At 33.7% G+C, this 13,112-nt stretch overlaps 1 protein-coding gene across 1 annotated transcript in view; it reads left to right on the top strand.

Moving 5' to 3' along the window:
• Positions 1-2,106: 2,106 nt before the first annotated feature.
• stab2 (stabilin 2) overlaps positions 2,107-13,112 on the top strand; it is a 58,626-nt gene continuing 47,620 nt past the window's right edge. Inside the window, exons 1-6 of the mRNA XM_029426452.1 lie at positions 2,107-2,219; positions 3,227-3,351; positions 10,892-11,007; positions 12,074-12,159; positions 12,452-12,518; positions 12,767-12,862. Of these exons, the coding sequence (XP_029282312.1) occupies positions 2,166-2,219; positions 3,227-3,351; positions 10,892-11,007; positions 12,074-12,159; positions 12,452-12,518; positions 12,767-12,862 (544 nt within the window). The 5' untranslated portion in view covers positions 2,107-2,165. The remainder of the gene's footprint in view (positions 2,220-3,226; positions 3,352-10,891; positions 11,008-12,073; positions 12,160-12,451; positions 12,519-12,766; positions 12,863-13,112) is intronic.

Raw genomic sequence — 13,112 nt, 5'->3', positions numbered from 1 at the left:
TTATTTCTGGATATGTTCATATATTCTTTTGCATATAAATTACTGTATTTCTTCAGGTATATTCTTTTTAGTTTTCTTTCTTTCTTTTTATAATGTAATTGATTTATTTTCATCTCTTTATTTTTACTTATTCCTTTTGCTGTACTCCCTTATTTATTCCTCTATATATTTTCACATTTTTATTCTTTTATTCTTTTATTTATTCATCTTTAAGTTTCCATATTTATCTCTTTTTATTCTTTTACATATTTATGCTCTTTATGGCTCCTCTGACTCCATATTTAAAGGTTCATAGTATCTTAAATAAATCATTAACATTTTAATAATGTTAATGATTTATTTACCAGTAAAAACAAGTGAATATACAGATTTTATCTTCATATATTAGAATATTATACATATATCTAAAATGTCTCGTTTTATTTTGAAATCATGACATAAAATATAATATACATATAAAATATAATGCATAAATATACAATATAATATTTATCTTTAAAATGTGTCTCTTGTAGGTCAACATGTGATTCATGATCTCAACACAAACATCACCATCCTGTTAGTACAGCCACTCAGCACAAAGGGTGTGTGTGTGTGTGTGTGTGTGTGTCTGTGTGTGTGTGTGTCTGTGTGTGTGTGCGTGTGTGTGTGTGTGTGTGTCTGTGTGTGTGTGTGCGTGTCTCTGTGTTTGCAGTGAATAGCAGGAAATCCTGGAAAAACTTTCTGCTCCGTCATCAGACACACACACACAGACACACAGACACACACACACACACACACACACACACACACACACACACACACACACACAGACACACACACACACACACACACACACACACACACACACACACACACACACACACCGTAGTAATCACAGCTCTGGACGTTCTGGATGTTTTACTCAGTGGATTATTATATTAATGATATTAATATATAGCTATTATAATTATGTAATAATAACAATAATTATCTAAATTATTTAAAGTTTTGGTTCAAACTCTAAAAGTATTTTTGATATGAAACATGAACAGTTTATAAAGTGAAGCTTCGTTGTCTTTATTTCACAGCTGAGGCAGAACATCTAATATTATCTTTGGACATTTACAGACTTCACTTTGGACTTTCACTGTTTTCTCACATTGTATTCACCAGAACATGAATGTAGAGAAGAATCTGCAGATCACTGCAGAGAGAAACCTTCTGAACATGTGATTGGTCCGTCAGCTCACAGAGAGAACAGACTTCCTGCTGCGAGTGCAACTCAGCAGTTTGTGGGAGGAAACACACGGAGAGGATGGAGACCATCAGAGGAGACGATCAGTCAGGAGAGAGAGGAGACCAGAGAGGAGACCAGAGAGAAGAGAGGAGACCAGAGACCAGAGAGAAGAGAGGAGACCAGAGAGGAGACCAGAGAGAAGAGAGGAGACCAGAGACCAGAGAGAAGAGAGGAGACCAGAGAGGAGACCAGAGAGAAGAGAGGAGACCAGAGACCAGAGAGGAGACCAGAGAGAAGAGAGGAGACCAGAGACCAGAGACCAGAGACCAGAGAGGAGACCAGAGACCAGAGAGGAGACCAGAGACCAGAGACCAGAGACCAGAGACCAGAGAGGAGACCAGAGACCAGAGAGGAGACCAGAGACCAGAGACCAGATACCAGAGAGAAGAGAGGAGACCAGAGACCAGAGAGGAGACCAGAGAGAAGAGAGGAGACCAGAGACCAGAGAGAAGAGACCAGAAACCAGAGAGGAGACCAGAGACCAGAGACCAGAGACCAGAGACCAGAGACCAGAGAGAAGAGAGGAGACCAGAGAGAAGAGACCAGAAACCAGAGAGGAGACCAGAGACCAGAGACCAGAGAGGAGACCAGAGACCAGAGAGGAGACCAGAGACCAGAGAGGAGACCAGAGACCAGATACCAGAGAGAAGAGAGGAGACCAGAGACCAGAGAGGAGACCAGAGACCAGAGAGAAGAGAGGAGACCAGAGACCAGAGAGAAGAGACCAGAAACCAGAGAGGAGACCAGAGACCAGAGACCAGAGACCAGAGACCAGAGACCAGAGAGGAGACCAGAGAGAAGAGAGGAGACAAAAGACCAGAGAGGAGACCAGAGAGAAGAGAGGAGACAAAAGACCAGAGAGGAGACCAGAGACCAGAGAGGACAGATGGAGCTCCTGTTGCTGCTGCTGCTGCTTCAGAGCTCGGCTGCAACACTTCAGGTACAAATAATAAATGTTTTGATGACTTCAGTGTTTCTGCAAGTTCAGACTGTTTGCAGACAAAACTATTTTATTTTATTGTATTTTATTTTATTATTTTTTATTATTATTATTATTTATTTATTTGTTATCGAACATAAAACTGAATAAAATCCAAAGAATGAAAAAAGCAGAAAAGTGTCATTAGAGGTTATGAAGCCTCTCCAACAACAAGAGAAAAGAATAACATCAAATAAATAAAGGAATTAAAATAACATCGTTTTAAAAACTTAAAAACAAAGAAAATCAAAGAAAATATATGAAAACAATAAATGTGGAACAATAGAAACAAGACATTTTTTAAAGAATGCATGAAAAATTGGATATTTTGATTAATTGTGTTCAAATTCAGGAATAATATGAATAAGAACATTAATTTAAATGTACAGTATAAATAAATAAATGCAGTATTAATGGCAAAGTACTGCAGAGATAAATTATTGTACTAAATAATGATAAATAGATCCTGAATATTCCTTAAACGTGGTCGTTACTGAATATATTTCAAAGCTTATTAATCAGCAGCGACACAATATTTTATGCTTCAAAGTTTTAAAGTGTTTTCCAGGCCTGTATGAGTGTTTCTGTTTCCTGGGTGATCAGATGGAGCTGATGTCACTTCCTGTTTACGCTACATCACACTAGGTTTAAAATATTTATTGAGATTCTTTCAGACGAGTGGAAAGAAAACATCAAAATCCAACAGTTACATTACATAATGCCTCATTTGCATATTTAAACTTAACATTTAAGAAAACTTTTAATATAAAAAGTAATTGTGTTGATGTGAGGAATGAAGTGGGGAAGTTTCAGCTGATATTTGTAAGCTAAAGTTTTTACACTCTTCACCTTCAGTGTTTCACTTAGAGCTTCTGCTTTTCTGACGTAAAGTCTAAAACCTTTGTTTTCTGAGTCCGTTTGTATCTAAACTAAAGTCCTGACTGATGATGTTGAATTGTTTCTGTCAGAATTTCTGCTCCAACTCGACGGTGCTGAAGACTCGGACAGCGTGTCACTCGTGCAGCATCAGCATGATGATGCCGTGTCCGTCCACATACAAACAGACGCCCAGATCCACCGTGCGGGACTGCAAGTGAGGAACAACACAAGTTATTATCTTGTTGCAAAAGGTATTATCTTGTTGCACAAGTTAGCATCGTGTTGCACTAGTTATTATCTTGTTGCACAAGTTATTAACTTGTTGCACTAGTTATTATCTTGTTGCACTAGTTATTATCTTGTTGCACTAGTTATTATCTTGTTGCACGAGTTATTATCTTGTTGCACTAGTTATTATCTTGTTGCACTAGTTATTATCTTGTTGCACTAGTTATTATCTTGTTGCTCAAGTTATTATCTTGTTGCACTAGTTATTATCTTGTTGCACTAGTTATTATCTTGTTGCACTAGTTATTATCTTGTTACACAAGTTAGCATCTTGTTGCACTAGTTAGCATCTTGTTGCACTAGTTATTATCTTGTTGCACTAGTTATTATCTTGTTGCTCAAGTTATTATCTTGTTGCACTAGTTATTATCTTGTTGCAATAGTTATTATCTTGTTGCACTAGTTATTATCTTGTTGCACAAGTTAGCATCTTGTTGCACTAGTTATTATATTGTTGCACAAGTTAGCATCTTGTTGCACTAGTTATTATCTTGTTGCGCAAATTATTATCTTGTGCACCAGTTATTATCTTGTTGCACGAGTTGTCTAGTTTCACTAGTTATTATCTTGTTGCACTAGTTATTGTCTAGTTTCACTAGTTATTAACTTGTTGCACCAGTTATTATCTTGTTGCACTAATTATTATCTTGTTGCACTAGCTATTATCTTGTTGCACTAGTTATTATCTTGTTGCGTACGTTATTTTCTTGTTGTAGTAGTTATTATCTTGTTGTACTAGTTATTATCTTGTTGCACAAGTTAGCATCGTGTTGCACCAGTTATTATCTTGTTGGACTAGTTATTGTCTAGTTTCACTAGTTATTAACTTGTTGCACTAGTTATTATCTTGTTGCACGAGTAATTATCTTGTTGCACTAGTTATTGTCTAGTTTCCCTAGTTATTATCTTGTTGCATAAGTTATTATATTGTTGCACTAGTTATTATCTTGTTGCACCAGTTATTATCTTGTTGCACTAGTTATTAATGAACTTGTTGCACTAGTTATTAACTTGTTGCGCGAGTTATTATCTTGTTGCACTAGTTATTAATGAACTTGTTGCACTAGTTATTATCTTGTTGCACAAGTTAGCATCGTGTTGCACCAGTTATTATCTTGTTGGACTAGTTATTGTCTAGTTTCACTAGTTATTAACTTGTTGCACTAGTTATTATCTTGTTGCACGAGTAATTATCTTGTTGCACTAGTTATTGTCTAGTTTCACTAGTTATTATCTTGTTGCACAAGTTATTGTCTAGTTTCACTAGTTATTATCTTGTTGCACAAGTTATTATCTTGTTGCACGAGTTAATGTCTAGTTTCACTAGTTATTAACTTGTTGCACCAGTTATTATCTTGTTGCACAAGTTATTATCTTGTTGCACAAGTTATTAATTAACTTGTTGCACTAGTTATTATCTTGTTGCACCAGTTATTATCTTGTTGCACCAGTTATTATCTTGTTGCACTAGTTATTAATTATCTTGTTGCGCAAGTTATTATCTTGTTGCACTAGTCATTAACTTGTTGCACCAGTTATTATCTACTTGCAGTCGTTATTAACTTGTTACACACGTTTTTTTCTTGTTGCATTAGTTATTAATTATCTTGTTAACAAGTTATTTTCTTGTTGCATTAGCTATTAATTATCTTGTTGCACAAGTCATTATCTTGTTGCACTAGTTATTAACTTGTTGCATACGTTTTTATCTTGTTGCACCAGTTATTAATTAACTTGTTGCACTAGTTATTATCTTGTTGCGCAAGTTATTATCTTGTTGCACCAGTTATTAATAAACTTGTTGCTCTAGTTATTATCTTGTTGAGCAAATTATTATCTTGTTGCACTCGTTATTATCTTGTTGCACAAGTTAGCATCGTGTTGCACTCGTTATTATCTTGTTGCACAAGTTATTAACTTGTTGCACTAGTTATTATCTTGTTGCACTAGTTATTATCTTGTTGCTCGAGTTATTATCTTGTTGCACTAGTTATTATCTTGTTGCTCGAGTTATTATCTTTTTGCACAAGTTATTATCTTGATGCACCAGTTATTATTTTGTTACACAAGTTATTAACTTGTTGCACAAGTTATTATCTTGATGCACAAGTTATTATCGTGTTACACAAGTTATTATCATGTTACACAAGTTATTATCTTGTTGCACAAGTTATTATCTTGTTGCACTAGTTATTGTCTAGTTTCACTAGTTATTAACTTGTTGCACCAGTTATTATCTTGTTGCACTAGTTATTATCTTGTTGCACTAGCTATTATCTTGTTGCACAAGTTATTATCTTGTTGCACTAGTTAATATCTTGTTTTGCAAGTTTGTATCTTGGTGCACTAGTTATTATCTTGTTGCACAAGTTTTTATCTTGTTGCACAAGTTATTAACTTGTTGCACTAGTTATTAACTTGTTGCACCTGTTATTATCTTGTTGCACTCGTTATTATCTTGTTGCACAAGTTAGCATCGTGTTGCACTAGTTATTATCTTGTTGCACAAGTTATTAACTTGTTGCACTAGTTATTATCTTGTTGCACTAGTTATTATCTTGTTGCTCGAGTTATTATCTTTTTGCACAAGTTATTATCTTGATGCACCAGTTATTATTTTGTTACACAAGTTATTAACTTGTTGCACAAGTAATTATCTTGATGCACCAGTTATTATCGTGTTACACAAGTTATTATCTTGTTGCACAAGTTATTATCTTGTTGCACTAGTTATTGTCTAGTTTCACTAGTTATTAACTTGTTGCACCAGTTATGATCTTGTTGCACTAGTTATTATCTTGTTGCACTAGCTATTATCTTGTTGTACAAATTATTATCTTGTTGCACTAGTTAATATCTTGTTTTGCAAGTTTTTATCTTGGTGCACTAGTTATTATCTTGTTGCACAAGTTATTATCTTGTTGCAATATTAATTAACTTGTTGCACAAGTTTTTGTCTTGTTGCACCAGTTATTATCTTGTTGCAATAGTTATTAACTTGTTGCACCTGTTATTATCTTGTTGCACTAGCTATTATCTTGTTGTACAAATTATTATCTTGTTGCACTAGTTAATATCTTGTTTTGCAAGTTTTTATCTTGGTGCACTAGTTATTATCTTGTTGCACAAGTTATTATCTTGTTGCACTAGTTATTATGTTGTTGCACTAGTTATGATCATGTTGCACTAGTTATTATCTTGTTGCACCAGTTATTATCTTGTTGCACTAGTTATTAACTTGTTGCACAAGTTATTATCTTGTTGCACTAGTTATTAATGAACTTGTTACACTAGTTAATATCTTGTTTCGCAAGTTATTATCTTGTTGCACTAGTTATTAATTAACTTGTTTCACTAGTTATTGATTAACTTGTTGCACTAGTTATTATTTTGTTGCACTAGTTATTATCTTGGTGCGCAAGTTATTATCTTGTTGAACCAGTTATTATCTTGTTGCACTAGTTATTAACTTGTTGCACCAGTTATTATCTTCTTGCACTAGTTATTAACTTGTTACACACGTTTTTTTCTTGTTGCACGAGTTATTAATTATCTTGTTGCACTAGTTATTATCTTGTTGCACAAGTTATTATCTTGTTGCTCTAGTTATTAATTAACTTGTTGCACTATTTATTATCTTGTTGCACAAGTTATTATCTTGTTGCTCTAGTTATTAATTAACTTGTTGCACGAGTTATTATCTTGTTGCGCAAGTTATTAATTAACTTGTTGCACTAGTTATTATCTTGTTGCTCGAGTTATTATCTTGTTGCACTAGTTATTATCTTGTTGCTCGAGTTATTATCTTTTTGCACAAGTTATTATCTTGATGCACCAGTTATTATTTTGTTACACAAGTTATTAACTTGTTGCACAAGTTATTATCTTGATGCACAAGTTATTATCGTGTTACACAAGTTATTATCATGTTACACAAGTTATTATCTTGTTGCACAAGTTATTATCTTGTTGCACTAGTTATTGTCTAGTTTCACTAGTTATTAACTTGTTGCACCAGTTATTATCTTGTTGCACTAGTTATTATCTTGTTGCACTAGCTATTATCTTGTTGCACAAGTTATTATCTTGTTGCACTAGTTAATATCTTGTTTTGCAAGTTTGTATCTTGGTGCACCAGTTATTATCGTGTTACACAAGTTATTATCTTGTTGCACAAGTTATTATCTTGTTGCACTAGTTATTGTCTAGTTTCACTAGTTATTAACTTGTTGCACCAGTTATGATCTTGTTGCACTAGTTATTATCTTGTTGCACTAGCTATTATCTTGTTGTACAAATTATTATCTTGTTGCACTAGTTAATATCTTGTTTTGCAAGTTTTTATCTTGGTGCACTAGTTATTATCTTGTTGCACAAGTTATTATCTTGTTGCACTAGTTATTATGTTGTTGCACTAGTTATGATCATGTTGCACTAGTTATTATCTTGTTGCACCAGTTATTATCTTGTTGCACTAGTTATTAACTTGTTGCACAAGTTATTATCTTGTTGCACTAGTTATTAATGAACTTGTTACACTAGTTAATATCTTGTTTCGCAAGTTATTATCTTGTTGCACTAGTTATTAATTAACTTGTTTCACTAGTTATTGATTAACTTGTTGCACTAGTTATTATTTTGTTGCACTAGTTATTATCTTGGTGCGCAAGTTATTATCTTGTTGAACCAGTTATTATCTTGTTGCACTAGTTATTAACTTGTTGCACCAGTTATTATCTTCTTGCACTAGTTATTAACTTGTTACACACGTTTTTTTCTTGTTGCACGAGTTATTAATTATCTTGTTGCACTAGTTATTATCTTGTTGCACAAGTTATTATCTTGTTGCTCTAGTTATTAATTAACTTGTTGCACTATTTATTATCTTGTTGCACAAGTTATTATCTTGTTGCTCTAGTTATTAATTAACTTGTTGCACTAGTTATTATCTTGTTGCGCAAGTTATTAATTAACTTGTTGCACTAGTTATTATCTTGTTGCTCGAGTTATTATCTTGTTGCACTAGTTATTATCTTGTTGCTCGAGTTATTATCTTTTTGCACAAGTTATTATCTTGATGCACCAGTTATTATTTTGTTACACAAGTTATTAACTTGTTGCACAAGTTATTATCTTGATGCACAAGTTATTATCGTGTTACACAAGTTATTATCATGTTACACAAGTTATTATCTTGTTGCACAAGTTATTATCTTGTTGCACTAGTTATTGTCTAGTTTCACTAGTTATTAACTTGTTGCACCAGTTATTATCTTGTTGCACTAGTTATTATCTTGTTGCACTAGCTATTATCTTGTTGCACAAGTTATTATCTTGTTGCACTAGTTAATATCTTGTTTTGCAAGTTTGTATCTTGGTGCACTAGTTATTATCTTGTTGCACAAGTTTTTATCTTGTTGCACAAGTTATTAACTTGTTGCACTAGTTATTAACTTGTTGCACCTGTTATTATCTTGTTGCACTCGTTATTATCTTGTTGCACAAGTTAGCATCGTGTTGCACTAGTTATTATCTTGTTGCACAAGTTATTAACTTGTTGCACTAGTTATTATCTTGTTGCACTAGTTATTATCTTGTTGCTCGAGTTATTATCTTTTTGCACAAGTTATTATCTTGATGCACCAGTTATTATTTTGTTACACAAGTTATTAACTTATTGCACAAGTAATTATCTTGATGCACCAGTTATTATCGTGTTACACAAGTTATTAACTTGTTACACAAGTTATTATCTTGATGCACCAGTTATTATCGTGTTACACAAGTTATTATCTTGTTGCACTAGTTATTATCTTGTTGCACTAGCTATTATCTTGTTGTACAAATTATTATCTTGTTGCACTAGTTAATATCTTGTTTTGCAAGTTTTTATCTTGGTGCACTAGTTATTATCTTGTTGCACAAGTTATTATCTTGTTGCAATATTAATTAACTTGTTGCACAAGTTTTTGTCTTGTTGCACCAGTTATTATCTTGTTGCAATAGTTATTAACTTGTTGCACCTGTTATTATCTTGTTGCACTAGTTATTATCTTGTTGCGCAAGTTATTAACTTGTTGCACCTGTTATTATCATGTTGCACCAGTTATTATCTTGTTGCACTAGTTATTATGTTGTTGCACTAGTTATGATCATGTTGCACTAGTTATTATCTTGTTTCACCAGTTATTATCTTGTTGCACTAGTTATTAACTTGTTGCATAAGTTATTATCTTGTTGCACTAATTATTAATGAACTTGTTACACTAGTTAATATCTTGTTTCGCAAGTTATTATCTTGTTGCACTAGTTATTAATTAACTTGTTTCACTAGTTATTGATTAACTTGTTGCACTAGTTATTATTTTGTTGCACTAGTTATTATCTTGGTGCACTAGTTATTAACTTGTTGCACCAGTTATTATCTTCTTGCACTAGTTATTAACTTGTTACACACGTTTTTTTCTTGTTGCACGAGTTATTAATTATCTTGTTGCACTAGTTATTATCTTGTTGCACAAGTTATTATCTTGTTGCTCTAGTTATTAATTAACTTGTTGCACTATTTATTATCTTGTTGCACAAGTTATTATCTTGTTGCTCTAGTTATTAATTAACTTGTTGCACTAGTTATTATCTTGTTGCGCAAGTTATTAATTAACTTGTTGCACTAGTTATTATCTTGTTGCACCAGTTATTATCTTGTTGCACTTGTTATTATCTTGTTGAACCAGTTATTATCTTGTTGCACTAGTTATTAACTTGTTGCACCAGTTATTATCTTGTTGCACTTGTTATTATCTTGTTGAACCAGTTATTATCTTGTTGCACTAGTTATTAACTTGTTGCACAAGTTATTATCTTGTTGCACTAGTTATTATCTTGTTGCACTAGTTATTATCTTGTTGCGCACGTTATTATGTTGTTGCACTAGTTATTGTCTAGTTTCACTAGTTATTAACTTGTTGCACAAGTTATTATCTTGTTGCACTAGTTATTGTCTAGTTTCACTAGTTATTAACTTGTTGCACCAGTTATTATCTTGTTGCACTAGTTATTATCTTGTTGTGCAAGTTATTATCTTGTTGTACTAGTTATTATCTTGTTGCGCAAGTTATTATCTTGTTTCACCAGTTATTATCTTGTTGCACTAGTTATTATCTTGTTGCACAAGTTATTATCTTGTTTTACTAGTTATTATCTTGTTGCGCAAGTTATTATCTTGTTGCACCAACTATTATCTTGTTGCACCAGTTATTATCATGGTGTTTAAGTTATTATCTTGTTGCGCAAGTTATTATCTTGTTGCACTAGTTATTATCTTGTTGCGCAAGTTATTAAATTGTCGCACAAGTTATTATCTTGTTGCACAAATTATTATCTCGTTGCACCAGTTATTATCTTGTTGTGCAAGTTCTTAAAAAATACACATATTTGGATGTAAACACTGATCTCCCTGTGAGCAGGTACTTCATCAGGACTCTCAGTCTGGTGTTGCCCCTCAACGGCTGCTCCTTTGAGTGCTACAGAGAGGCCGAGGTGAGGAGTTGCTGTCCCGGCTCCTGGGGTCCAGACTGCACCGGTGAGTACAGAAACACACCCAGGACACACAACTTAATAATATACATGTAGCAGGAGTTAAAGCATGAGACACAATCTGCTTTAAACTGTACAGTTTTTAATTCACACACTTTTACATTAGTGTGCAGTTTGTTTGTAAAGTTGTGACACAAAAATATATGTATATAAATATGTATAAATATGTACAGGTTATATAGATAAATGCTGTATATGTATATATATTTGTATATATGTGTATGTGTGTATATATATATGTATATATATACACATATATAAGTGAATATACATATATATACACATATGTATATATACATATAATATATATGTGTATATATATATTGTATATACACATACATGTGTATATATATACACATATACATATATATATATATGTATACACCTATATATATACACACATATATATATATGTATATATACATACATATATATGTGTGTATATATAGGTGTATACATATATATATATGTATACACACATATATATGTATATAGGTGTGTACATATATATATATATGTATATGTGTATATATATATATATATATATAATAGAGACTCTCTAAAGTATTTGTTCAGTTTCTCTGGTTCAGGTTCGTCCTGCAGGATCCAGAACTTCCTTCCTCTCAGTTTCTTCGTTAGCAGAACACAAATCTGCTGACGTAGAAACTGACCAGCACAGAACCCCCCCCCCCACACACACACTCCATGTTTAACCCCCCCCCCCCACACACACACACACCCCCCCCATGTTTAACCTACCCTCACACACACTCCATGTTTATCCCCCCCCCCTCCCACACACACACACACCCACACACACACACACACACACACACACACACACACACACACACACACACACACTAAATACTAAAGTATATCAGATATAAAATGTTTAAGTTCAGCGCTGAATTTTCTCTCTGAAGATAAAAGTTAAAGTTCATCATGAAGTTTGTTCTCTGAGTGAAGGACGAAGAAGAGCAGGAAGAAGAGCAGGAAGTGCTGCTCACTGCTTCCTGCTTCCTGTTCTCAGTGTGCTGTTTGTGTCTCAGAGTGTCCCGGGGGGGCCGACAGACCCTGCAGCAACAGAGGAGTCTGCTCCGAAGGGGTGGGGGGCAACGGAACCTGCAGCTGCCAGGTAACAACTTTATTATTATTTAACATTTTAATTATAATGATCATTTTTATAATAATAATAATAATAATAAACAACAATAATAACAAAAAAATTATAAAATAATAAAAACAATCATAATAAATATAACAATAATAACAATAAATAAATATTAGATATAATAATAATATTAGACTTCAATTTTATAGCACCTTTTAAACAAGAAAAGCAGCACAAAGTACTTTACAATAATGGAATGTGTGTGTGTGTGTGTGTGTGTGTGTGTGTGTGTGTGTGTGTGTGTGTGTGTGTGCAGGGGGGTTTTGCAGGAACAGCGTGTGAGGATTGTTCTCCTGGTCGGTTTGGTCCGACCTGTAGCTCCGGTAACTTAAATATTTTCTTCACATTTACTTCTCATTCTTCTGGGGGGGGGATATATTTGGAGAAAGTCAAAGTCTGACATTTACAAGTTATGAGACTAAAATCACAAATCTACAAGAAAAGACAGCGTCAGATACTCTCTGAGACAAAAGGCATGAATTACAAGAAGAAAATAACAAATTTGCTCAAAGAAAATCAGAAAGTCGTAAATTTATGTTAAAAACAGCTTTGTGTGTGTGTGTATGTGCAGTTTGTTCCTGTGTCCACGGTGTGTGTGAGTCGGGGTTGAGAGGAGACGGTCACTGCACCTGCTTCTCTGGATATAAAGCTCCAAACTGTAACCAAGGTTAGTCGCTCCCCTTAGGTCCCTCTTCATCTGTTGTTACCTGTTGTTACCTGCCTGTTGTTACCTGTTACCTGTTGTTACCTGCCTGTTGTTACCTGTTATCCGTTGTTACCTGTTGTTACCTGTTGTTACCTGTTGTTATCTGTTGTTATCCGTTGTTACCTGTTGTTACCTGTTGTTATCCGTTGTTACCTGTTGTTACCTGTTGTTACCTGTTGTTACCTGTTGTTATCTGTTGTTACCTGTTGTT

This window comes from Cottoperca gobio, unplaced genomic scaffold (assembly GCF_900634415.1).
Source record: "Cottoperca gobio unplaced genomic scaffold, fCotGob3.1 fCotGob3_184arrow_ctg1, whole genome shotgun sequence".
In the NCBI taxonomy this organism is placed as follows: Eukaryota; Metazoa; Chordata; class Actinopteri; order Perciformes; family Bovichtidae; genus Cottoperca; species Cottoperca gobio.
The sequence above is the reverse complement of the archived record's forward strand: the minus strand, read 5'-3'. Positions and strand labels throughout refer to the sequence as shown.